Raw genomic sequence first — 24,165 nt, 5'->3', positions numbered from 1 at the left:
AGAGCACTCCGGTTCTACGTGTCTCACACAGCGCCCCTGCGCCGTTCAGATGCGCTCTTTGTCCTTGTTGCTGGTCAGCGTAAAGGTTCGCAGGCTTCCAAGTCAACCTTGGCTCGGTGGATCAAGGAACCGATTCTTGAAGCTTACCGTTCTTCGGGGCTTCCGATTCCTTCGGGGCTGAAAGCCCATTCTACCAGAGCAGTGGGGGCGTCCTGGGCATTGCGGCACCAGGCGACGGCTCTACAGGTGTGTCAGGCAGCTACGTGGTCTAGTCTGCACACTTTCACGAAGCACTATCGAGTGCATGCCTATGCTTCGGCAGATGCCAGTCTAGGTAGGCGAGTCCTTCAGGCGGCGGTGGCCCACCTGTAAGAGGGAGTCGTGTCGGCTCTTGCTATCAAGGTATTCTTTTACCCACCCAGGGACTGCTTTTGGACGTCCCAATTGTCTGGGTCTCCCAATGGAGCGACAAAGAAGAAGGGAATTTTGTTTACTTACCGTAAATTCCTTTTCTTCTAGCTCCTATTGGGAGACCCAGCACCCGCCCCTATGCCCTTCGGGCTGGTTGTTCTTTTGTGTACACATGTTGTTCATGTTCAATTGTTTCCTGGTTTTCAGTTCTCCGAACATCCTTCGGATTGAATTTACCTTAGACCAATTTATAAGTTTCCTCCTTCCTGCTTTTGCACCAAAACTGAGGAGCCCGTGATGCACGGGAGGGTGTATAGGCAGAGGGGAGGGGTTACACTTTTGAGTGTAATACTTTGTGTGGCCTCCGGAGGCAGAAGCTATACACCCAATTGTCTGGGTCTCCCAATAGGAGCTAGAAGAAAAGGAATTTACGGTAAGTAAACAAAATTCCCTTCTTTTCCCCTCACCCATGACAGCACCACGTGCGAGAGGGATCCGCCCAGCGAGGACAGGAAACCATTCTGAATAAAAGGGCGGTACCTCTCCCCTTCGTCAGTTGGTTTCCTGTCCTTGATGGGGGACCCCCGTTCTGAAAACCGGTGGCCTGGGCTGAACGTGCGCAGGTATCTATTGAACAAATTTGTAGGGCCGCTACCTGGTCCTTACAGTCTACTTTTTTCCGGCACTATCGGTTGGACCTATCCTCCTCGGCTGCTCTTTCGTTTGGTAGACTGGTGCTTGAGGCGGTGGTCCCTCCCTAATTAGGTTTTCTCTGGAAATCTCTCACGTGGTGCTGTCATGGGTGAGGGGAAAACACCACGGTTACTTACCGGTAGCCGGTTTTTCCAGAACCCATGACAGCACCCATATAATCCCTCCCTTTCTCATCCTTGGTGTGCACTTCTGGGGGTGCTTCTGTGTGTTAAGTGGTGATGGAGTAAGTTCTAACGATTGTTGGAGGTCCTCTCATTCTCAGTAATCAACTGACGAAGGGAAGAGGTACCGCCCTTTTATTCAGAATGGTTTCCTGTCCTCGCTGGGCGGATCCCTCTCTCACGTGGTGCTGTCATGGGTTCTGGAAAAATCGGCTACCGGTAAGTAACCGTGGTGTGTCACTGCTATTATGAAAATATTGGGCAGGGGGTGTATCAGGAGTCTGCAACTGTCTTTGTTGTAGAAATATAGGGGGTGTAAGGGTGGGCTGCCAGTACTGTTCTTATGGGGGAGTTGCAGGAGTCTGCCGCTGTTATTGATGGATTTTGGGAATTTCCAAAGGGTTTCAGCGGTCACTATTAGTAGGATTGCACACATCTATCAAACACGCACCATGTTTGGATCACAATACCGGCACAACTGCCAGGTCTCTGGACCTGATCTATCAGCCGAATGTACGGGGATTGCGGATTTGCTGTCATCATTCTGGTTGCTGTAAGCCATAGGAATGCAGTAGGTAGAGCATAGCCCTTAGGGCCACTCAGTCTGGTGTGAAGGCTCATTGTGATGTGCAAAACTGAACAATATCATTTACATTAAAATGTACTGGATGGTGGATCTGTAGATGGGTCTGCAGAAAAGTTGAAGCTCACTGGAACGCACAGAGCGGATCGATAAATGTAATTTTTATTACAGACCTTTCTACTACAACTTCACTGTTTCATTCAAATCATTAATTCTGTGTGAAGCAAAACAGCCACATACTCTTCCTTGGCTAAAAAGGAGGATTATTGTTTTTCAACCCTGCTGTAATATATCTAGTGCAACTTTTTTGATTTAGTGTAAAGATCCCATTAGAGTCCACACAAAGGCTTCTCTCAACATCTTCAATGGTTATACTTGGAAAGTGCTTGTAAAAACCACAACCTTTACTATTTTGCTTCTTATTAAAAATCCCATCCATTCCCAAGAACCAAGAGAGATTTTTAATTCTGTTGTGTAAAGCTGGTTGCCTAGATTACCGACCACCGATGCAGCCTGTCAGATGGACGGTTTCCTAGGCAAAGAATATGGTGCTTATAAGCTCTTTCCATAAAGCTTGTAATCACTGGTTTGACGTTACCTGGATTGCTGGACCCAGCCGTCTTTGGTTCCCTTGCACTTCACTGGTGTAGAGGTAAAACTGCCTCTGATTGCTGTATTGTGAGTGTTCCATAAATGATTACCTAATTTTATCTAGGATTTTTTATTCTTCCTTGTGCTACACATCTTGTTTAGAAATATTTCTCTCTTGCCTTATTGGGGTACACAGGGCCATGGGTGTATGCTGCTGTTGCCAGGAGGTTCACACTATGCAAACTATTAAGAAAGAAAGTTAGCTCCTCCTCCACAGTGTACACCCTGTGACTGACCAGGAACCAAGACAGTTTTTTGCTTAATCTCCTAGGAGGTGGACATGGGCCTGTTTTGATGCCGTTCTCTTCCGTTTTTTTCCCTATTCGGGCTCATTTTTTAGCCCACTAACCTTTCTTCTGTTCTATTCTCAGATGGGCGACAGGGTGTTCCACACTCCTGCTCTCCCCGTATGGGGGAAGAGGGACACAGGGTGGCTTCACCGCCAGGTCTCCCCTCTTCCTAAGTGGCCGGACGATCTATGCTCTGCGTCACCCTGGTGCTCAGAGCCCCCCCCGTTTCTATTTCCTGACCAGGCTCCCCCTCAACGCGCTTCTAGGCAAGCAGCGCCGAGAGTGGTAACGTTCGGCAGTTCCAGGACTTGGGATGCAAGTCTGCCGTCCGCCTACCTGTTGCATGGGGCAGCTGACCCAAAGTCTGCTTCCCTCCAGGTTCTTACCCAGCCGGCGCGGCTTCCAACGGACCTCCTGGACTCAGGTAGGGAGCGTTATCGACTCCAGGCAGGTCCAGATCAGCGTTGGAGCGGCAGGGGAGAAGGTCTCCCTGCTTCAGCGCCCGCTGTGCTGCAGTGTTGCGCTATCCCTGGCGTATTGCAGACCAGGCGCTAATTTAGCTCCCGGCTACGGCCTGCTCGGTCGTGGGCCATGCCCCCTTCCTCTGTTGTTCTTGCGAGGCAGAAAGCCCCGTCCCCGCAAAGGTGGGGGCCGCTGCCTCTCTCCCACAACGCTGGGTATACAGGCCGATAATAAAGGGCGATAATTCCACCTCAACAAAGGTGGGGGCCGCTGCCTTTCTCCCACAACACTGGGAATACAGGGTGATAATACAGGGTGATAATCCTTCCTCCACAAAGGTGGCAGCCGCTGCCTCTCTCCCACAACGCTGGGAATACAGGCCGATATTCGCTCCTCCACAATGGTGGGGGCTCCATCCGCTGTTTTCCCGCTTAGCACCCTCAGGCTGCAGATACGCCCACGACAGCAGCGCCATCTTGGGAAATCGGCTATTCTCTTGGGGGGACACAGCCAGCGGCTTCTGCGCCAGGGCCTGAACGGGGTAAGCTCTCCTTGCTCAGGAGGCTCGGTGCTGCAGGGCTTCAGCTATTTACTGAAAAATTTAGACTTTCTCTGTACTAGTGTCAAGGTTAAAATGACGATGATGATGAGACTCAAAGGATCTCTCTGGATCTGGCTGCTGTGTCTAATTAAAATGTCATGTGTGCACGTGAGATTAAATAACTGGACAGCAAGTCAGTTACATCTATCTCCATGACTGGCTCTCAACCAAGTGCTTTATGTGCTTTATTATTTGAAAGAAACTCTAGACCAAGCAGTAAGGGGGTGTAAACAAAAGTTTTAGTCCAATCAAGTATCGCAGGGCAAGGCTTCATGACGTAGAGAGATCTACACATCCTCCTTGGATTGGTCAGTCCAGACTCCAGGAATTTCCTTTGTCCATCTGTCTTGCGTGCAAAACAGGAAATGGCGGCCATCTTTACAATTACATGTGCTGGTATATACTGTGTCTAAGGAAAATACACTGAATATGCAATATACATATATACATGTTAGTAAGAAACAAAAGCATTCACAAATATGAGTGTTAGTTCACATCTACTGAACTATATAACGGAGTCTATGAAATGGCTGAATTAAGTATTTTTGGATACTCAATTCTTTATCCTCAACACTAGGGGACCCTATAACTTTCATAGAAGTTAAGGGAAGCGAGCAGATTACTACATTGCTTTACTTTATATCTAATCCAAAAGTGCGGAAGACACAGACTCCCCTTATAGTGCGTTACTCAGCTTGCACGTTCTGAAATCAGAAATTCTCAGGCCAGTCATCCCCCCTGTGTCTGGACCGCAATTCCCCAGTTGCGGTGTCATCCCAGGATCCCCCCTCCGCCGCAGATAACCAGAACAACCCTGCATCCCAGGCTCAGGATAGGGTCCCCACTAGGATCTAGAAGAAATCCTCCAAACGGTTCCATACTACCCAACCTCATCCCAGGATGACTCCGAGTCTCTGCGTCAGGGTCGGCCTACGATATGTCTCCAGAGTTGGACTCCGACCTGGAATTGGACGCGGAGCAGGCATCCAATATCCGGCAGACGATCGACAGTTTAATCTCGGCTGTTAAACAAACTCTGTCGGTGGAGGAAGATCCGCCTGCGGCTTCAAAAACGGTTTCTTTGAAAAAACCTAAGCAAGCCCTGAGATATTTTTCTAATAATCCCGACTTTACCGCCATTCTGGTCAAGCAGAGAGCTCACCCAGAAAAAAACGTTTCCTTGCAACGGTGCCTCTCCCTTCTCTATCCGTTCTCACCGGAGCTAGTGAAGGATTGGGCAGAGTTCCCTGTTGACCTTCCTGTGTCTCGACTGGCCAAGCACACAGTACTCTCTATTCTAGACAGTGCCTCTCTCAAAGAACCCACCGACCGCACCGTTGAGGCTCTGGCTCGGTCTATTAAGGCGGCGGGTTCCTCCCTCTGTCCCTCATTTGCCACAGTGTGGGCTACTAAAGCTCTTGCGGTCTGGAGCAAGAGTTTACAGAGAGGCCTCTATGCAGAAGGTTTGCCTTCCGAGTTGATTGAGCTAATTGACCAAATATCCATGGCCGCCAAATACCTTATATACGCTTCCCTAGACTCTGCATATTATGCCGCCACGGTGGCCAGCAACTCGGTGGTGATTCGTCGGACTCCCTGGCTAAAAGGGTGGAGTGCATGATGGGATTACCCTTTCATGGTTTTCGCCTTTTCGGCGAAACACTTGATAGGATCATGATGCTGCTACAGGGGGTAAGAGCACCTCTCTTCCACAACAGCGCCCAAAGCGCACACCTCACAAGAGATTTCCCTGTTTCAGGATGCCTGGCTTTCCTACATAGACGACGCCTGGGTGCGAGAACTGGTATCCACCAGTTACAAAATCGAGTTCACCTTCTCTATGAGACGCATTCCCAAATTCACGGCCCAAAATCGGGCCTTTTCTCAGGCTATTGCAGAACTTCGCGATGCAGGCGTCATCATACCAGTTCCCACCAAACAACTTTACACAGGCTTTTACTCGAATCTTTTCGTGGTTCCCCAAATAGAACGGCTCAGCCAGTCCTATTTTAAATCTCAAGAGGGTAAACAGGGCATTGTGGACTTGACTCTTTTTCACATGGAGTCACTAAGGTCTGTGATTGTGTCTATGGAACCGGGAGAATTCCTGGCCTCCTTTGATATACAAGACGCCTACTTGTACGCTGTCATGACCGTGCTTTGTCCCAGAGGTTTTGTAGTCATCCCGTATCTGGATGACCTAATAAACGAACAGTCATTTCCTGCCTTCTCAGAGAGTGTGCAAATCTGCTTGGAGACTCTCTCTCGAGGTTGGGCTGGCTCGTCAACCGCCAAAAGTTGTCTTTAGTCCCATCTCAACGTCTCGTCTTTTTGGACATGGTCCTAGACACTTCTCGAGCTTGGGTGTTTCTACCAGTAGAGAAACGGACCTCTCTGAGGCAGGGCATTCAGTTCCTCCGGCGCAATAGCAGGCTACCTCTGCAGTTCGGGATGAGAACTTTGGGGAAGATGTTGGCGGCGATGGAAGCCATCCCGTTCGCTCAGTTTCACCTTCGTCCTCTTCAGCTGGTTCTCCCTTCGGCGTGGGACAGGAAACTGGCTTCCCTAGACCGACCTGTTATTCTTTCCCAGAGGCTGATTCACCCCCTACTCTGGTGGGACCATCACTCTTCGCTCTCCCAAGGGAGATACTGCCTCCCGATTCACTGGCAAGTAGTCACAACAGAGGCCAGCCTGATAGATTGGGGAGCTATATTCCATCATCACACGGTTCAGGGTCGCTGGTCTCTCCTGGAACGCACCCTACCGATCAACATTTTACAGTCGAGGACCATCCTTCTAGCCCATCAGGGTTCCTCTCTGGTCTCCCTGTTCGGATTCAATCCGACAATGCCACTGCTGTAGCATACATCAGTTATCAAGGAGGGACCCGCAGCTTAGCAGCGATGAAGAATTCAAAAGATTCTTCGTTGGGCAGAGACTCATGCTTCTGTCATCTCCACGGTTCACATCCCAGGAGTAGAGAACTGGGCCGCGGCCTTCCTAAGCCGACAAGGTCTGGCAGCGGAAGAGTGGTCCCTCCACGACGAGGTGTTCCAACAGATCTGTCACAGGTGGGGTCCTTCAGACGTGGACCTCATGGCATCTCGCCAAAACACCAAGGTCCTCCCCTTCCTAGCCCGATCTCGCAACCCACACGCAATGCACTCCGACGCCCTGGCCCTGCCGTGGTCGCAGTTTCGTCTCCCTTACATATTCCGCTTCCCCTCATTCCGAGGGTGATCAAGAAGGTCAAGGCGGAGGGACTCTCGGTGATATTGGCGGCACCAGATTGGCCCAGGAGGGCCTGGTACTCGGAGCTCGTCCAATTACCAGGCGACACTCTCTGACGGCTTCCCGACTGGCCAGATCTTCTGTCACAGGAGCCGATTTGCCACCAGAACTCCGCAAGGCCGTGTTTGACGGCGTGGCTCTTGAATCCTGGATTCTAGCCAGAGCTGGTCTACTCCCCCCCCAGGTCTTTTCCACTATGATAAATCTCAGAAAGCTCTCCTCGGGTTGCATTTATCATAGAACCTGAAGATCTTTTCTTTCATGGTGTGAACAACGTGGAAAGTCGCCGCTTACCTCTTCAGGGGGTGTAGCCCATCTAGTTCCTCATGATCATCAGCCTCTGCATCCGTGGGACCTTAATTTGGTTTTAGGGATCCTCCAGCAATCGCCTTTTGAACCTCTGCTCGAAATATCTCTCTCATTACTCTCCTGGAAAGTTGCGTTTCTAATGGCTATCACGTCTGTCAGGTGAGTTTCGGAATTGGCAGCCCTTTCACGTCAGGCTCCCTACCTGGTTTCCCACCAGGACAAGGTAGTTCTCCAACCTTCACTGTCTTCCTCTCAAAGGTAGTTTCTCCCTTTCACCTTAATGATGAAATCACCCTGCCCTCATTCTGTCCGGCTCCGGTCCATTCATTTGAAAAGGCTCTGCATAACTTGGATCTTGTCAGGGCTCTGAGGATTTGTTTCTCGGACCGCGCCGTTTTGCAAATCAGACACTCTTTGTCCTCAGTGGAGGGGCAGAGGAAAGGTGCCTCAGCCTCGAAATCCACAATTGGCCGTTGGATTAGATCAGCTATCCAAGAGGCCTACAGGGTCAGGGGTGCCAGCCTCCCCGGAAGGGTGAAGGCTCATTCCACCCGAGTGGTGGGAGCTTCCTTGGCTTTTCGCCATCAAGCCTCAGCTGTTCAACTTTCCAAAGCCGCTCCCTGTCCAGCATCCACACGTTCACCAGGTTCTACAGGGTGCATATGCAGGCCTCTGCGGATGCTGCCCTGGGGAAGACAGGTTCTGCAAGCGGCGGAGGCTCACCTCTGACTCTGAAGGAATCGTCTCAGTTCTTTACTACCTTTTATAGTTAACGGTCAGTCTGTTGTTCTGACTTTACCAGTTGTTAAGGGTTTGTTCTCTCCCAGGGACTGCTTTGTGAAGTCCCATGGTCCTGTGTCCCTCAATAAGGCAAGAGAGAAAGGAAGGAAGATTTTTGTGTACTCACCGTAAAATCTTTTTCTCTGAGCCTTCATTGGGGAACACAGCACCCGCCCTGTTTGGAATGGTAATTTCTTATTTCTTGAATAACTATAGCTACAGCTTCTCCTACTGCTTGTGCACTAAACTGGCTTGGTTCCTGGTCAGTCACAGGGTGTACAATGCAGAGGAGGAGCTAACTTTTTTTCTTAATAGTTTGCATAGTGTCAACCTCCTGGCAACAGCAGCATACACCCATGGTCCTGTGTTCCCCAATGAAGGCTCAGAGAAAAATATTTTACGGTGAGTACACAAAAATCTTCCTTTTGAAATTCCCTAAATTGAATACATTTTTTCTTTTTTCTTCAGAGAAGTGCAACAGTTTCCAGAGTCTGTTCGCAACGCAGAAGAAGTGAAGTATGCCGTCCAAGTGTTCGCTGCGCTAAATAGCACTAACTTTGTCCGATTCTTCAAGCTTGTCCGTTCTGCATCTTACCTTAACAGCTGCATATTACATTGTTATTTCCCCCAGGTAATAGATTACTCTGGTCAAAGCTTAAACTTTTTTAATTTGTTTCTGGGTGCAATTTAATGCTTTATCTGTGTCTCTCCCAGATACGAAGAGATGCATTCCGTGCCTTGAATGTAGCGTACACAGCCAGTTATCAGAGACCCACACTATTTCCTCTAGAAAATATGGTTCGTCTCCTCTCTTTCCATGATACTGAGGAAGCTATAGATTTTCTTGCATCCTATGGCTTAAGTGTTAGTGAAGGGTAAGTGTGTCTTAAGATTGGAAATCTCTGGAATATACAGTCTTAATTGTCTTTGATAATTAATGTTTGTTTTCTTTTTTTCTTGAAAGTTTTGTAGAGCTGAATCGTGCTGCATTTGTTGAGCCTTTGGTTCCTTTGCAGCCAAAGAGGAGCTCCTATATCAGTTCTAAGCGACAAATGTCTATAGGGGAAATTGTGAATGGAGCTCCACTCCCACAGTTTTTTTTGCATATGCCGGTTTGCAGCTTTGATGCCCAGAATAAATATACTGGAAGTATCAGCAGTTATGAACCTGCAATACCAACAGGTAAGTAAAAAGGATGCCACCGGGAAAGTGTTTTCTTTTTTTTTCTCCTTATAACCAAGTTAAAAACCTAAAATAAAAACTAATTACTGAAATATTTAAATTACTATTCTCTCAAAACCACAAATGTGCAAACTTATCGATATAACCGAGAACCACAGTTGATTTTATTTTTTCTGTAGTTGCTAATTAGATTAGAAAAATAGGAACTATATAGTTAAGTACAGATCATGATTGTCATACTATCAAATATTATAGGTGAGGAGGAGCACAGTACCCAAAATAGGTGCAGCAACAATGACACGGTAAACAAAGGTCTATCTGCCAATGTCCATAATATATGAATTAGCGGAGAATGATCAGTGCGCATATGATTGTAAAAGAACTATAATAACAATTAGTGTGTTAGGAAAACAACATGCACAGAGAATAAGACATGGAATGACAGCTCTGCTTAATAGGATTTTTGTCAAAAAAATACCGCATAGAGTATACATGGTTAGTATTTTATGATGTGTTGTAAGGATCCATATGTACAGCCTCCTATAAATACCTTGTGACATGCAGATAGGCACAGATGAACCCAACGTGCGGTACACCGCTATACTAGTTTCATCAGGAAATAAGTGTATAGAGTAAGTGTTATATATATATATCTCCTGTAAAATAATTACTAAGGGGCATATGAGCATTACACATGGTACACAATGCAGGTTCTATAGAGTATAGAGCAACTAGAGATGTATTAGAAAAAGATGGCCGAAAAGGGCATGTTAGCATAAAATGCGGTGTGTCAGTCGCGATAGGTCAGGTGGTGTGTGGGCACAACATCGTTATGATGACACGACATGATGGAAGACCCGCATTCTGGCATCATCCGGGACCTGGGCAACGAAGGAGCATGTGTGTGTCTCCACTCATATGACCACACGGTCACATGTATCCGGCCAAGATGAACTTAGGGGCACTTTTCAATTACGGCACTACAGCGCATGCCCAATATGTGCCACCACCTGTCCAAAATATATACAGCATATCCAAATGACTGTAGGGAAACAGTAAAAATCACAATAGTAAATAGAATGTATAGATATAATGAAGACACAAGGAAATATATAAATACATCACTCGATAGAGTGTAAAAGACATTATGATGTAGTAAATCAGTGGGTTCTTTTCCCTCATCTTCTTTTCTTGTATTAGATCTCAATGCCTTAAGGGGGCTTTACATGCAGCGACCTCACTAGCGATGTCGCTCTTGAAAGCACCCGCCCCCGTCGTTTGTGGGTCACTGGCAAATCTCTGCCCGTGGCGTACAAAATCGCTAGTACCCGTCATACATACTTACCTTCCTAGTGACGTCGCTATGGCCGGCGAACAGCCTCTTTTCCAAGGGGGCGGTTCATGCGGCGTCACAGCGACGTCACACGGCAGACGTTCAATCGAAGGGGCGGAGAGCAGCCGCATGAAAGTCACACCCACCTCTTTGCCGGAGGACGCAGGAACGCTGTTGTTCGTTGTTCCCGGGGTGTCACATGTAGCGATGTGTGCTGCCTCAGGTACGACGAACAACCTGCGCCCACAACGATATTTGGGAAATGGACGACGTGTCAACAATCAACTATTTGGTTAGTATTTTGCATCGGTGGTCGCTTATACGTGTCACACGCAACAACGTCGCTAACGAGGCCAGATTTGCGTCACGAATTCCGTGACCCTAACGACATCTCGTTAGCGATGTCGTTGCATGTAATGGGGCCTTTAGATGTAATAATGGATAAAATATTCAGCCATACTGATGATCAGGTATATCAGCAAATGAAGATTTTAAAGTGCTGCTTCATGCAAATCATAGGAGCTAGAATTAGATGGAACAAAAATTAGACTACTATGTTGCAAAAATAAACATATTGTGGTGCACACAGGATTAAATTATATAAATTAAAAAGTAGATTAAAAAGGATTACAATTTTCTGCATATTTATAAATGGGGCTTGAAGCTCGCCGTCTCATTTAAGCCAGTAGGTGAGACTCTACATCGTGTCTCTTTTATGGAAACTGCTTTTTTCAAATTACCACCTCTAATGCAAACTCTAACTTAGCTCTTGGCAATACTCCTCTCATTCCAGAGAATGACTAGGAGACTTTTCTCTTCTCTTGGTGAACCCTCATGATCTTTGCTCCCATCAATCCACCTTTGTGAATTAATTTGGATGTTAGACTTGTCCTATTTTCCAGAAATCTCCATTGTTGATTTTACCCAACTTTGTTTCAAGGCTAGTCTTTTTATCATTGATAGGGGCTAACCTCCAAAAACAGTCTCTCCGTTTGTGGAGCATTGTTCTCCCATCACACCTCTCAGTCTCCCGGAACTGGGAGCTCCCTTTTATTTTTATTTTTTTTCAGCTCTCACACTTGTTTATTCTATTGCTTAAGTGTTAGTGATCACCAAGTGTTGAGAGCCACCATGCCCTTTGTGATCTGCACGGTCAAGTTTTTTGGTATTACTCGCTTTCTGGGACATTTGATCTATGATGCCCCATGGTGCGATATCCTCCAGTGCTATTAGCGAGAAAATCCAGTTTTCTCTGACGCCTCGTTGGGGGACACAGGACCTTGGGTGTTATGCTGCCTATCCATAGGAGGACACTAAGTAGATACAAAAGCATAGCTCCTCCTCTGCAGTATACACCCCCTGGCCGGGCCAGGCAAGCTCAGTTTTAGCTTAGTGTCTGTAGGAGGCACTTCCTTTCAAGTTTTGTTATTTTTTGAGAGCGACGGTTTCCTTTCTTTGTCGCTCCATTGGGAGACCCAGACAATTGGGTGTATAGCTTCTGCCTCCGGAGGCCACACAAAGTATTACACTTAAAAGTGTAAAGCCCCTCCCCTTCTGCCTATACACCCCCCGTGCATCACGGGCTCCTCAGTTTTTATGCTTTGTGCGAAGGAGGCACACATCCACGCATAGCTCCACATCTTAGTCAGCAGCAGCTGCTGACTAGGTCGGATGGAAGAAAAGAGGGCCCATAACAGGGCCCCCAGCATGCTCCCTTCTCACCCCACTCTGGTCGGCGGTGCTGTTAAGGTTGAGGTACCCATTGCGGGTACATAGGCAGGAGCCACATGCTGTTTTCCTTCCCCATCCCTTAATGGGCTCTGGGTGAAGTGGGATCCTACTCTGTCTCCAGGCACTGGGACAAGGCCCTGCTACTGTGAGGTACTCTGTGTCCCCGTGGGGACCGCGCATGGAGCGCTTGTGCCATAGACTCTGCAGCACTGCTGGGAGTGTTAGTGCGCCGGGGACTACCGCGCCGGCCGCGCTTATATGCCGGCCGCGCTTATAACTTTAGTCCCCGGCTTTTGCGGCCTAGTATCGCATATTCCCGCCCCCAGGCCTGTCAGTCAGGGGAAGGGCGGGACGCTGCACAGGACGTCAGCGCTGAGGGCTGGGGCATACTCTGTATCCTCCTCCCCCCTCATTCAGCACAGTGGGGCTCCAGATTCCCGCACTTTCTAGGGCACGCCCACGGCCCCCTCCTCCCCACAGAACGCCGGCACTCATTCCTGTCAGCACTTCTGACGCTGTAGAGGAGAGACAACAGCCTCTGGGAGGCCCAGCAGGGAATCTGGCGATCACACAACCGCTTTGAGCGGTCGGTAAGCAGCACCTGAGGTGCTGGCCCCACTGAGTGCCGGAGTGTACATATATATATATATATGCTTATATGCTATACATTTACACTGTACGGTCGCACTGTTGATTTTTGGCTATATACCCTCCTGGATTGGACTCAGAGGAGATAACAGCATGTCACCCACAAAAAGCAAGGGTGCCAAGGCACAGGCTTACTTTGCAACCTGTACCTCATGTGCGGCTATACTACCGGCAGGTTCCACTGACCCTCATTGTGTGCAATGCTCGGCCCCTGTGGCACTTGCTCAGCCGGAGCCTCTCCGCCTGGTGGCCCAGGTGGAACCACCTGCTACCACTGTCCAGGTGACAGGGACGGAGTTTGCAGTATTTGCTGAAAAACTGTCTGAGAGTATGGATAAATGGTCTGCTAGGATACTAGAGGCCTTACAGTCCAGACCGGTGACTCAGGCCCCGGGCACTGTTCAATCATTGACCCCAGGCCCCCCTCAATTGGAGCAGCAAAGTGCTCCTGGGGTGACCCATGCGTCCCAGGGTGAGGTCTCTGACATGGACCGCAGTCCAAGGCCGCCTAAGCGGGCTCGCTGGGAAATTCCCTCGACTTCATCACACTGTTCAGGGTCTCAGCAGGAGGACTCTCTGGATGATGAAGCGGAGGTAGCAGATCAGGATTCTGATCCTGAGACCGCTCTCAACCTGGATACACCTGAGGGTGACGCCACAGTGAATGACCTTATAGCAACCATCAATCAGGTGTTGGATATTTCTCCACCAGCTCCTACAATTGAGGAGTCAGCTTCTCAGCAGGAGAAATTCCGTTTCAGGTCTCCCAAGCGTACATTGAGTATGTTTCTGGATCACTCTGACTTCAGAGAGGCAGTCCAGACACACCGAGCTTGTCCGGACAAACGTTTTTCCAAGCGCCTTAAGGATACACGTTATCCCTTCCCCCCTGACGTGGTCAAGGGCTGGGCTCAGTGTCCTAAGGTGGATCCTCCTGTCTCCAGACTGGCGGCTAGATCCATAGTTGCAATGGAAGATGGGGCTTCACTCAAGGATGCCACTGACAGACAGATGGAGCTATGGTTGAAATCCATCTATGAAGCTATCGGCGCGTCTTTTGCTCCAGCATTCGCAGCCGTCTGGGCACTCCAAGCTATCTCAGCTTGTCATGCGCAGATTCATGCAATCACACGTACATCTGTTCCGCAAGTGGTGTCCTTAACCACTCAGGCGTCGGCGTTTGCGTCCTACGCCATTAATGCTGTCCTGGACTCTACGAGCCGTACGGCGGTAGCATCCGCCAATTCGGTGGCAGTCCGCAGGGCCATGTGGCTACGTGAATGGAAGGCAGACTCCGCTTCCAAAAAGTTCTTAACCGGTTTGCCATTTTCTGGCGACCGCCTGTTTGGTGAGCGTTTGGATGAAATCATTAAACAATCCAAGGGAAAGGACTCATCCTTACCCCAATCCAAACCAAACAGACCTCAACCACGGAAGGTACAATCGAGGTTTCGGTCCTTTCGGTCCACGGGAAGGTCTCAGTTCTCCTCGTCCAAAAGGCCTCAAAAGGATCAGAGGAACTCCGATTCATGGCGGTCTAAGTCACGTCCTAAAAAGACCGCCGGAGGAACCGCTCCCAAGGCGGCCTCCTCATGACTTTCGGCCTCCTCACTCCGCATCCTCGGTCGGTGGCAGGCTTTCCCGCTTTTGCGACGCCTGGCTGCCACAGGTAAAAGACCGATGGGTGAGAGACATTCTTTCCCACGGTTACAGGATAGAGTTCAGCTCTCGTCCTCCGACTCGATTTTTCAGAACATCTCCGCCCCCCGAGAGAGCCGATGCTCTTCTTCAGGCGGTGTGCACTCTGAAGGCGGAAGGAGTGGTGATCCCTGTTCCTCTTCAGCAACAGGGTCACGGTTTTTACTCCAACTTGTTTGTGGTACCGAAAAAGGACGGATCATTCCGTCCTGTTCTGGACCTAAAACTGCTCAACAAACACGTAAAGACCAGGCGGTTCCGGATGGAATCGCTCCGCTCCGTCATCGCCTCAATGTCCCAAGGAGACTTCCTGGCGTCAATCGACATCAAGGATGCTTATCTCCATGTACCGATTGCACCAGAGCATCAGCGCTTCCTGCGTTTCGCCATAGGGGACGAACACCTTCAGTTCGTGGCTCTGCCTTTCGGCCTGGCGACAGCCCCACGGGTCTTCACCAAGGTCATGGCAGCAGTGGTAGCAATCCTACACTCTCAGGGACACTCGGTGATCCCTTACTTAGACGATCTGCTGGTCAAGGCACCCTCTCAAGTGGCATGCCAGCACAGCCTGAACATTGCTCTGGAGACTCTCCAGAGTTTCGGGTGGATCATCAATTTTGCAAAGTCAAATCTGACACCGGCCCAATCACTGACATATCTTGGCATGGAGTTTCATACTCTCTCAGCGATAGTGAAGCTTCCGCTGGACAAACAGCGTTCACTACAGACAGGGGTGCAATCTCTCCTTCAAGGTCAGTCACACCCCCTGAGGCGCCTCATGCACTTCCTAGGGAAGATGGTAGCAGCAATGGAGGCAGTTCCTTTTGCGCAGTTTCATCTGCGTCCTCTTCAATGGGACATTCTCCGCAAATGGGACAGGAAGTCGACGTCCCTCGACAGGAACGTCTCCCTTTCACGGGCAGCCAAGGCTTCCCTTCAGTGGTGGCTTCTCCCCACTTCTCTGTCGAAGGGGAAATCCTTCCTTCCCCCATCATGGGCTGTGGTCACGACGGACGCGAGCCTGTCAGGGTGGGGAGCGGTTTTTCTCCACCACAGGGCTCAGGGAACCTGGACTCAGACAGAGTCCTCCCTTCAGATCAATGTTCTGGAGATAAGGGCAGTGTATCTTGCCCTAAAAGCGTTCCAGCCGTGGCTGGAAGGCAAGCAGATCCGAATTCAGTCGGACAACTCCACAGCGGTGGCATACATCAACCACCAAGGGGGAACACGCAGTCTGCAAGCCTTCCAGGAAGTCCGGCGGATCCTGATGTGGGTGGAAGCCACGGCCTCCACCATCTCCGCAGTTCACATCCCCGGCGTAGAAAACTGGGAAGCAGACTTTCTCAGTCGCCAGGGCATGGACGCAGGGGAATGGTCCCTTCACCCGGACGTGTTTCAGGAGATCTGTTGCCGCTGGGGCATGCCGGACGTCGACCTAATGGCGTCCCGGCACAACAACAAAGTCCCAACATTCATGGCACGATCTCAAGATCACAAAGCTCTGGCGGCAGATGCCTTAGTTCAGGATTGGTCGCAGTTTCAACTCCCTTATGTGTTTCCTCCTCTGGCACTGTTGCCCAGAGTGTTACGCAAGATCAGGTCCGACTGCCGCCGCGCCATCCTCGTCGCTCCAGACTGGCCGAGGAGGTCGTGGTACCCGGATCTGTGGCATCTCACGGTGGGCCAACCGTGGGCACTACCAGACCGCCCAGATTTGCTGTCTCAAGGGCCATTTTCCATCTGAATTCTGCGGCCCTCAACCTGACTGTGTGGCCATTGAGTCCTGGATCCTAGCGTCTTCAGGGTTATCTCAAGAGGTCATTGCCACTATGAGACAGGCTAGGAAACCAACGTCCGCCAAGATCTACCACAGGACGTGGAGGATATTCCTATCTTGGTGCTCTGATCAGGGTTTTTCTCCCTGGCCATTTGCCTTGCCCACCTTTCTTTCCTTCCTTCAATCCGGATTGGAAAAAGGGTTGTCGCTCGGCTCTCTTAAGGGACAAGTCTCAGCGCTCTCTGTGTTTTTTCAGAAGCGCCTGGCCAGACTTCCACAGGTGCGCACGTTCCTGCAGGGGGTTTGTCACATAGTCCCTCCTTACAGGCGGCCGTTAGAACCCTGGGATCTGAACAGGGTGCTGATGGCTCTTCAGAAACCACCTTTCGAGCCAATGAAGAACATTTCTCTCTCACGCCTTTCGCAGAAGGTGGTCTTCCTAGTAGCAGTCACATCGCTTCGGAGAGTGTCTGAGCTAGCGGCGCTGTCATGCAAAGCCCCTTTCCTGGTGTTTCACCAGGACAAGGTGGTTCTGCGTCCGGTTCCGGAATTTTACCTAAGGTGGTATCCTCTTTTCATCTCAATCAGGATATCTCCTTACCCTCTTTTTGTCCTCATCCAGTTCACCAGTGTGAAAAGGATTTGCATTTGTTAGATCTGGTGAGAGCACTCAGACTCTACATTTCTCGTACGGCGAATCTGCGCCGCTCTTATGCACTCTTTGTCCTTGTCGCTGGCCAGCGTAAAGGGTCACAAGCTTCCAAATCCACCCTGGCTCGGTGGATCAAGGAACCAATTCTCGAAGCTTACCGATCTTCTGGGCTTCCGGTTCCCTCAGGGCTGAAAGCCCATTCTACCAGAGCCGTGGGTGCGTCCTGGGCTTTGCGGCACCAGGCTACGGCTCAGCAGGTGTGTCAGGCGGCTACCTGGTCGAGCCTGCACACCTTCACGAAACACTATCAGGTGCATACCTATGCTTCGGCGGATGCCAGCCTAGGTAGGCAAGTCCTTCAGGCGGCGGTTGCCCACCTGTAGGAGAGGGCTGTTTTATGGCTCTATTACGAGGTATTATTTTACCCACCCAGGGACTGCTTTTGGACGTCCCAATTGTCTGGGTCTCCCAATGGAGCGACAAAGAAGAAGGGAATTTTGTTTACTTACCGTAAATTCCTTTTCTTCTAGCTCCAATTGGGAGACCCAGCACCCGCCCCTGTTCCCTTCGGGCTGTTGTTCTTTGTGTTCACATGTTGTTTATGTTGAATGGTTTCAGTTCTCCGAAATTCCTTCGGATTGAATTTACTTTAAACCAATTTATAACTTTTCCTCCTTCTTGCTTTTGCACCAAAACTGAGGAGCCCGTGATGCACGGGGGGTGTATAGGCAGAAGGGGAGGGGCTTTACACTTTTGAGTGTAATACTTTGTGTGGCCTCCGGAGGCAGAAGCTATACACCCAATTGTCTGGGTCTCCCAATTGGAGCTAGAAGAAAAGGAATTTACGGTAGGTAAACAAAATTCCCTTCTTTTGGGACCGTTCTCCCACTACCATCAACGGGTGGGAACGTGGAGTGTCGCCTCCACGTACCCCCTCCTGCAACGCTGGATCCTGGGCTGGACGACGGGTTCCACAGACTCCGATTTTCCAAAGCCCAGGGTAGAGGCATGTGCCCCTATAGCCCAATTCCTCAGCCCCTCTTTGCAGGCTCTGAGTTGAATATGGCACCGGTGTGACCAAACACAGCAAGCTGACTCTGCTATTTTCACTGCCTGGACTGAAGCAGTGTTTTAAGGTGAGATCCCCCCTGACTGGCTTCCTAGAAAAAGGGAGAAAAGACGCTGCAGGGAAGGCTCCCAGGATATTTACAGTATTTATTATGAGAAAGTCCCTTACTGAGTGCAATGAGGAGAGCCCCAAGGATCCTGCACACACAGTGTTAACTTTTCTCTAGCTTGCTGGCTGGAGGAGGGGTGAAGTCACTCCTGTTTACAGAAAGTCCTGCAGATAATTTCCCAGTGGTAGGGGGAGGGCCCAGGGCTCAGGGACCCACTGGTAGGGGGAGGGCCCAGGGCTCAGGGACCCACGCTGTTTATTTGCTCTAGCAGAAAAGGCGGCTGATAACCACCAGTGACAAGCTGTGTGCTGACTGGAGGGAGAGGGAGGAAAACTATCAGAAGCTCCCTTCCCGCCGTTTTTTTACTACCCACAGCAGAGGGGGGTACACTGACTTCATCTTCGCGCTCTTTTAGCGCTAAGCCCCCCCCCCCCCCGCGGCCGCGATAAGCCCCGCACCCCCCCAGGAAAGCGTGCGAAGATGTCCATAGAGCTTAATCCTTCCTGAGGACAGGGCCATCGCTGATTCTGGTGAGGTGCTTGCTTCACTTGTAGCTCTGCTGAGCATTACTCCCCCTCCTGGCATACTCCTATTAGGAACATGCAGAATTCTAAGGGCACTAAGAGTGCTAAGGCCCACATAGTTTATTATTCAGCCTGCACTGCCTGCCACGCTGAGTTACCACGTAAACACACCTCTTCTCTCTGTGAGTCCTGTGCCCCTATAGCCCCCCAAGACCCCCCTGCCACCACCGCCGCAACAGTCAGCCCAGAGCCTTGGGCTCCCAGCCCACCGGAATGGGCACAGTTTCTGTCCCAATCCATAAAAAGACTGTCACAGAACCTGGTGCTGGCTATGCAATGTCGTCCTCCACTCCTTTCTGGGTCCCTGGACGGAACGCAGCCTGAGGATACCCCTATGGAGGATCCTTCTGAGGTAATCCGGGCATATGCTTCACCGGTTGCAGGGATCAGGAGAAGAGCACACGGCCGGGTGTCTCCAGCGGGCTCTCCCTCGGGAGCACACAGGGCAGGCTCTCCCACACGCTCCACAGCTTCTGAAGAGCTGGAGGAGGGAGAATGCTGTTTATACCAAGAGGATTCCTTGGTTTCAGCCTCCCCAGATGATCAAACTGCAATAGACTCCCTTATAGCAGCAATCAACCAAACTCTGCATGTGGAGGATCCCCCATCCACTACCACTGGCCATGCGGTCTCCCTTAAGAGGGCAAGGAAACCCCAAAAGGTTTTCGCTTATCACCCAGAGTTTCATGATATCCTCACAAAGCAAAGGGAGAAGCCTGACAGGCGCTTCGGTAACCGAAAACTCATGGAGTCCCGGTACCCTTTTGCCTCACCTGCCCCTAAGGGCTGGGCCGATCCGCCCTCGGTCGACCCCCCGGTCTCCCGCCTTACCACAAAGACGCTCCTGTCTTTACCTGATGGTTCCTCCATCAAGGACCCGACAGACAGGTGGAGCACCTCGCCCGCTCTGCTTTTGAGGCTGCGGGATCCTCCCTCTCGCCCTCCTTTGCCGCTGTGTGGGTCGCAAAGGCGATCTCGGTCTGGGCAGAATCCCTTAACACTTCGCTTGAGGAATCCCAGTTCACTCATACCTTCACAGAAGTAACAGCTCAAATTGCCGCTGCGGCGGAGTACCTCATGCAGTCCTCCATGGACGCTGCTACCTGCGCAGCATTTGCCGCCTCAAATACCATAGCCATCCGTAGAGCTCTCTGGCTCCGACAATGGCGAGCGGACTCTGCCTCCAAGAAGTCTCTCACGGGCCTTCCCCTTTTTTTCCAGACCGATTGTTTAGCGAACGTCTAGAGAAGCTCATTTCTGACGCCACGGGAGGAAAGAGTACCTCCCTCCCCCAGCTGAAGTCCAGGATGTCCTTCACCAGACGTCCACAGTCCTCGTTCCGCTCCTTTCGGAACTCATTTGGTTGGTCGACATCCGCGGACTACGCAGGGACCGACCTTCTCAGTTCTCCCCGAAACCCACTTCGTCATGGCAGCCTAGACCGAAACAGTCCAATACTAGGGAGACTCTGCCACGACGTTTTCCCCCCTCATGACTCCTTCGGCGCCCCGGAAGACACACTCATTGTAGGAGGTCGACTGCGGCTCTTTCATCACATCTGGGCTGCCGCCTCAGACGACAAATGGGTGCGAGACCTTGTGTCTTCCGGTTACCACATAGAATTTCGGACCCGACCCCCGAGTCGGTTCTTTTTCTCAAACCCCCCAAAGACTCGAAAACAACGCAAAGCTTTTTTCTCAGCAATCCACTCGCTCCAAACAGCAGGAGTGATAATACCTGTCCCAGACAACGAGAAGTTCAGGGGTTTTTATTCCAACCTCTTTGTGGTCCCCAAAAAGGATGGGTCAGTTCGACCCATCCTGGACCTCAAAGACCAAAACAAACATGTGCACGTACGGAGATTCAGAATGGAGTCCCTAAGGTCCATTATTGCATCCATGGTCGAAGGGGAATTCCTCGCCTCCACAGACATCAAGGACGCATACCTGCACATACCCATCGCCCCAGATCACCAAAAGTTCCTCCGCTTCGCAATTCAGGACTCCCACTTTCAATTCGTAGCTCTACCCTTCGGCCTCGCCACCAAGGGTCTTCACCAAAGTCATGGCGGCCGCCATGAGCATCCTTCACGCCAGGGGAGTAGTCGTTCTCCCTTACTTGGACGACCTCCTCATCAAGGCCCCCTCCTTCCGCGACTGCTCAACCAGCGTACAGATCACTGTGGACACCCTATCCCGCTTAGGGTGGCTAGTGAATCTGGACAAATCATCCCCGATCCCATCACGATCCATCACCTTCCTGGGCATGTCCCTGGACACCCGTCGGGGCTTGATCCTTCTCCCTCAGGACAAGGCGATCGCTCTTCAACGAGCGGTACGCTGCCTTCTACGTCCTCCGTCTCGCTCCATTCGATTCAGCATGAAAGTGCTCGGCAGGATGGTGGCGGCTATGGAAGCAGTACCCTTTGCTCAACTGCACCTCCGCCCACTGCAGCTAGCCCTTCTAGCGGCCTGGGACAAGAGCCCCTTCTCCCTGGACAGACATCTTCACCTGACTCCTTCAGTCAGGTACGCACTCCGCTGGTGGCTTCGGTCCTCATCCCTATCGAAGGGGAGATCTTTTCTCCCAGTGAACTGGCTGGTCCTGACCACGGACGCCAGCCTCCTAGGCTGGGGAGCAGTGTACCGGCGCCACACTGCTCAAGGACATTGGACGCCCCAGGAGTCTTTCCTACCCATAAACATCCTGGAACTCTGCGTGATCTTCCTCGCGCTCAGGGCATCCTACCCTCTGCTAGCGGGTCATCAGATTCGAGTCCAATCGGACAATGCGACAGCTGTAACCTACATCAATCGCCAAGGGGTATACCTGCAGCAAGGCAGCTTATCTCGAGGCCCACAGGATCCTCAGCTGGGCCGAATCGACAGGGTCAGTGATATCAGCGGTACACATACCGAGAGTAGAGAACTGGGCAGCAGACTTCTAAGTCGCCAAGGCCTGGCCGCCGGAGAGTGCTCTCTCTACCCAGAAGTGTTCCTACACATCTGCACTCGCTGGGGTACACCAGACGTGGATCTAATGGCCTCAAGGTTGAACGCAAAGGTACCCGCGTTCATAGCCAGGTCACACGATCCGCAGTCCATCGGCGTGGATGCTCTAGTCTGCTCCTGGCTCCACTTCCGCCTGCCTTACATTCTTCCACCCCTACTTCTGCTGCCGCGGGTAATCGGGAAGATCAAGGCAGAGTGAGTCCCGGTGATACTGATAGCACCGGACTGGCCCAGGCGCGCCTGGTACGCCGAATTAGTACAAATGCTCGTAGACATACTGTGGCGCCTTCCAGACATCCCAGACTTGCTGACCCAAGGGCCCATTTCCCATCAGAACTCCAGAGCCCTGAAGCTGACGGCATGGCCATTGAGACCTGGGTATTAACAAGAGCAGGATTCTCCCCCGCGGTTATCTCCACCATGATCAGCGTCCGAAAGCCTGTTTCATCCCGCATTTACCACCGTACGTGGAAAATCTTCCTTTCATGGTGCAGGGAAACTAACGTCCAGCCTCTGCCTCTGGCCATCCCCAGAATTCTCGATTTTTCTGCAGGTTGGCTCTCAGTTCCCTTAAAGGGCAGGTTTCAGCGCTCTCAATCTTCTACCAATGCCGCCTGGCTCAAAAAACGCAGGTCAAGACCTTCCTCCAGGGCGTTTCCCATCTAGTTCCCCCGTACAAATGGCCGCTGGAACCATGGGACCTCAATCTCGTTCTGGACAGTCTCCAGAGGTCCCCCTTTGAACCTCTCAAGGAATCCTCCCTTGCTTTTCTGTCCTGGAAGGTAACGTTCCTGGTGGCAATTACGTCCATCAGACGGGTTTTGGAGCTAGCAGCACTCTTTTGCCGCGAGCCTTTTCTGATTTTTCACCAGGACAAGGTGGTTCTGCACCCCCTTCCGGATTTTCTTCCAAAGGTTCCTACCCCGTTTCATTTGAACGAGGACATTATTCTGCCTTCCTTTTGTCCACACCCAGTTCATAGGGTGGAAAGGTCTCTGCATTCGTTAGACCTCTCAGATATTACATATCCATAGCCCCTTTTAGGAAAACGGACTCTTTGTTCGTCATTCCTGAGGGGCCTAAAAAGGGACAGGCAACTTCAAAGGCGACTCTGGCTCGCTGGATTCGCTCTGCAATCCAGGAAGTCTACCGCTTGCAACTCAAGCCCATTCCTAGTGGGCTACGGGCTCATTCCACGCGAGCAGTTGGCGCTTCGTGAGCCATTCGGCATCAGGCTTCAGTGGAACAGGTGTGTAAGGCTGCGACCTGGTCTAGCCTACATACGTTTTCAAAGCATTACAGAGTCCATGCCCAGGTTTCAGCTGGGTAGAACAATTCTGCAAACGGCAGTAGAGCACCTTCTCTCAGTAGGTGCTGCAGGCTGTCTGGGACTGGTTCCTAGTCCTTGGGTTGCGTTGTCTTGTTTTTATTTTTCCCACCCACTTTAGGACGTCCCATGGTCCTGTGTCCCCCAATGAGGCGTCAGAGAAAAACGGATTTTTGTGTACTCACCGTAAAATCGTTTTCTCTTAGCCATCATTGGAGGACACAGCACCTACCCTATTGCCCTGTTGGGCCTTGGTTCTCTCAGTACCTTATTTGGTTATGACTCTTTTTTTTTTCTCATGTTCCTCTGTTGAGGTAAGTTTTTACTGGCTTTTTCTCCTACTGCTTGTGTACTAAAACTGAGCTTGCCTGGCCCGGCCAGGGGGTGTATACTGCAGAGGAGGAGCTATGCTTTTGCATCTACTTAGTGTCTTCCTATGGATAGGCAGCATAACACCCATGGTCCTGTGTCCCCCCGATGATGGCTAAGAGAAAACGATTTTACGGTGAGTACACAAAAATCCGTTTTTCTTTGTCGCTCCATTGGGAGACCCAGACAATTGGGTGTATAGCTATGCCTCCGGAGGCCACACAAAGTATTACACTAAAAGTGTAAAGCCCCTCCCCTTCTGCCTATACACCCCCCGTGCTCCCACGGGCTCCTCAGTTTTCATGCTTTTGTGCGAAGGAGGCAGACATCCACGCATAGCTCCACAGCTTAGTCAGCAGCAGCTGCTGACTATGTCGGATGGAAGAAAAGAGGGCCCATAACAGGGCCCCCAGCATGCT

General features: G+C 50.8%; 1 protein-coding gene across 2 annotated transcripts in view; it reads left to right on the top strand.

Moving 5' to 3' along the window:
* LOC142260572 (germinal-center associated nuclear protein-like) overlaps window positions 1–24,165 on the top strand; it is a 95,342-nt gene that overhangs the window by 10,729 nt on the left and 60,448 nt on the right. For both annotated transcript variants that reach the window (XM_075331998.1, XM_075331997.1), the window contains exons 5-7: window positions 8,725–8,887; window positions 8,971–9,131; window positions 9,221–9,438. In XM_075331998.1, the coding sequence (XP_075188113.1) occupies window positions 8,725–8,887; window positions 8,971–9,131; window positions 9,221–9,438 (542 nt within the window). The remainder of the gene's footprint in view (window positions 1–8,724; window positions 8,888–8,970; window positions 9,132–9,220; window positions 9,439–24,165) is intronic.

This window comes from Anomaloglossus baeobatrachus, unplaced genomic scaffold, assembly GCF_048569485.1.
Source record: "Anomaloglossus baeobatrachus isolate aAnoBae1 unplaced genomic scaffold, aAnoBae1.hap1 Scaffold_133, whole genome shotgun sequence".
Taxonomy (NCBI): Eukaryota; Metazoa; Chordata; class Amphibia; order Anura; family Aromobatidae; genus Anomaloglossus; species Anomaloglossus baeobatrachus.
This window is presented reverse-complemented; position numbering and strand designations above follow the sequence as displayed.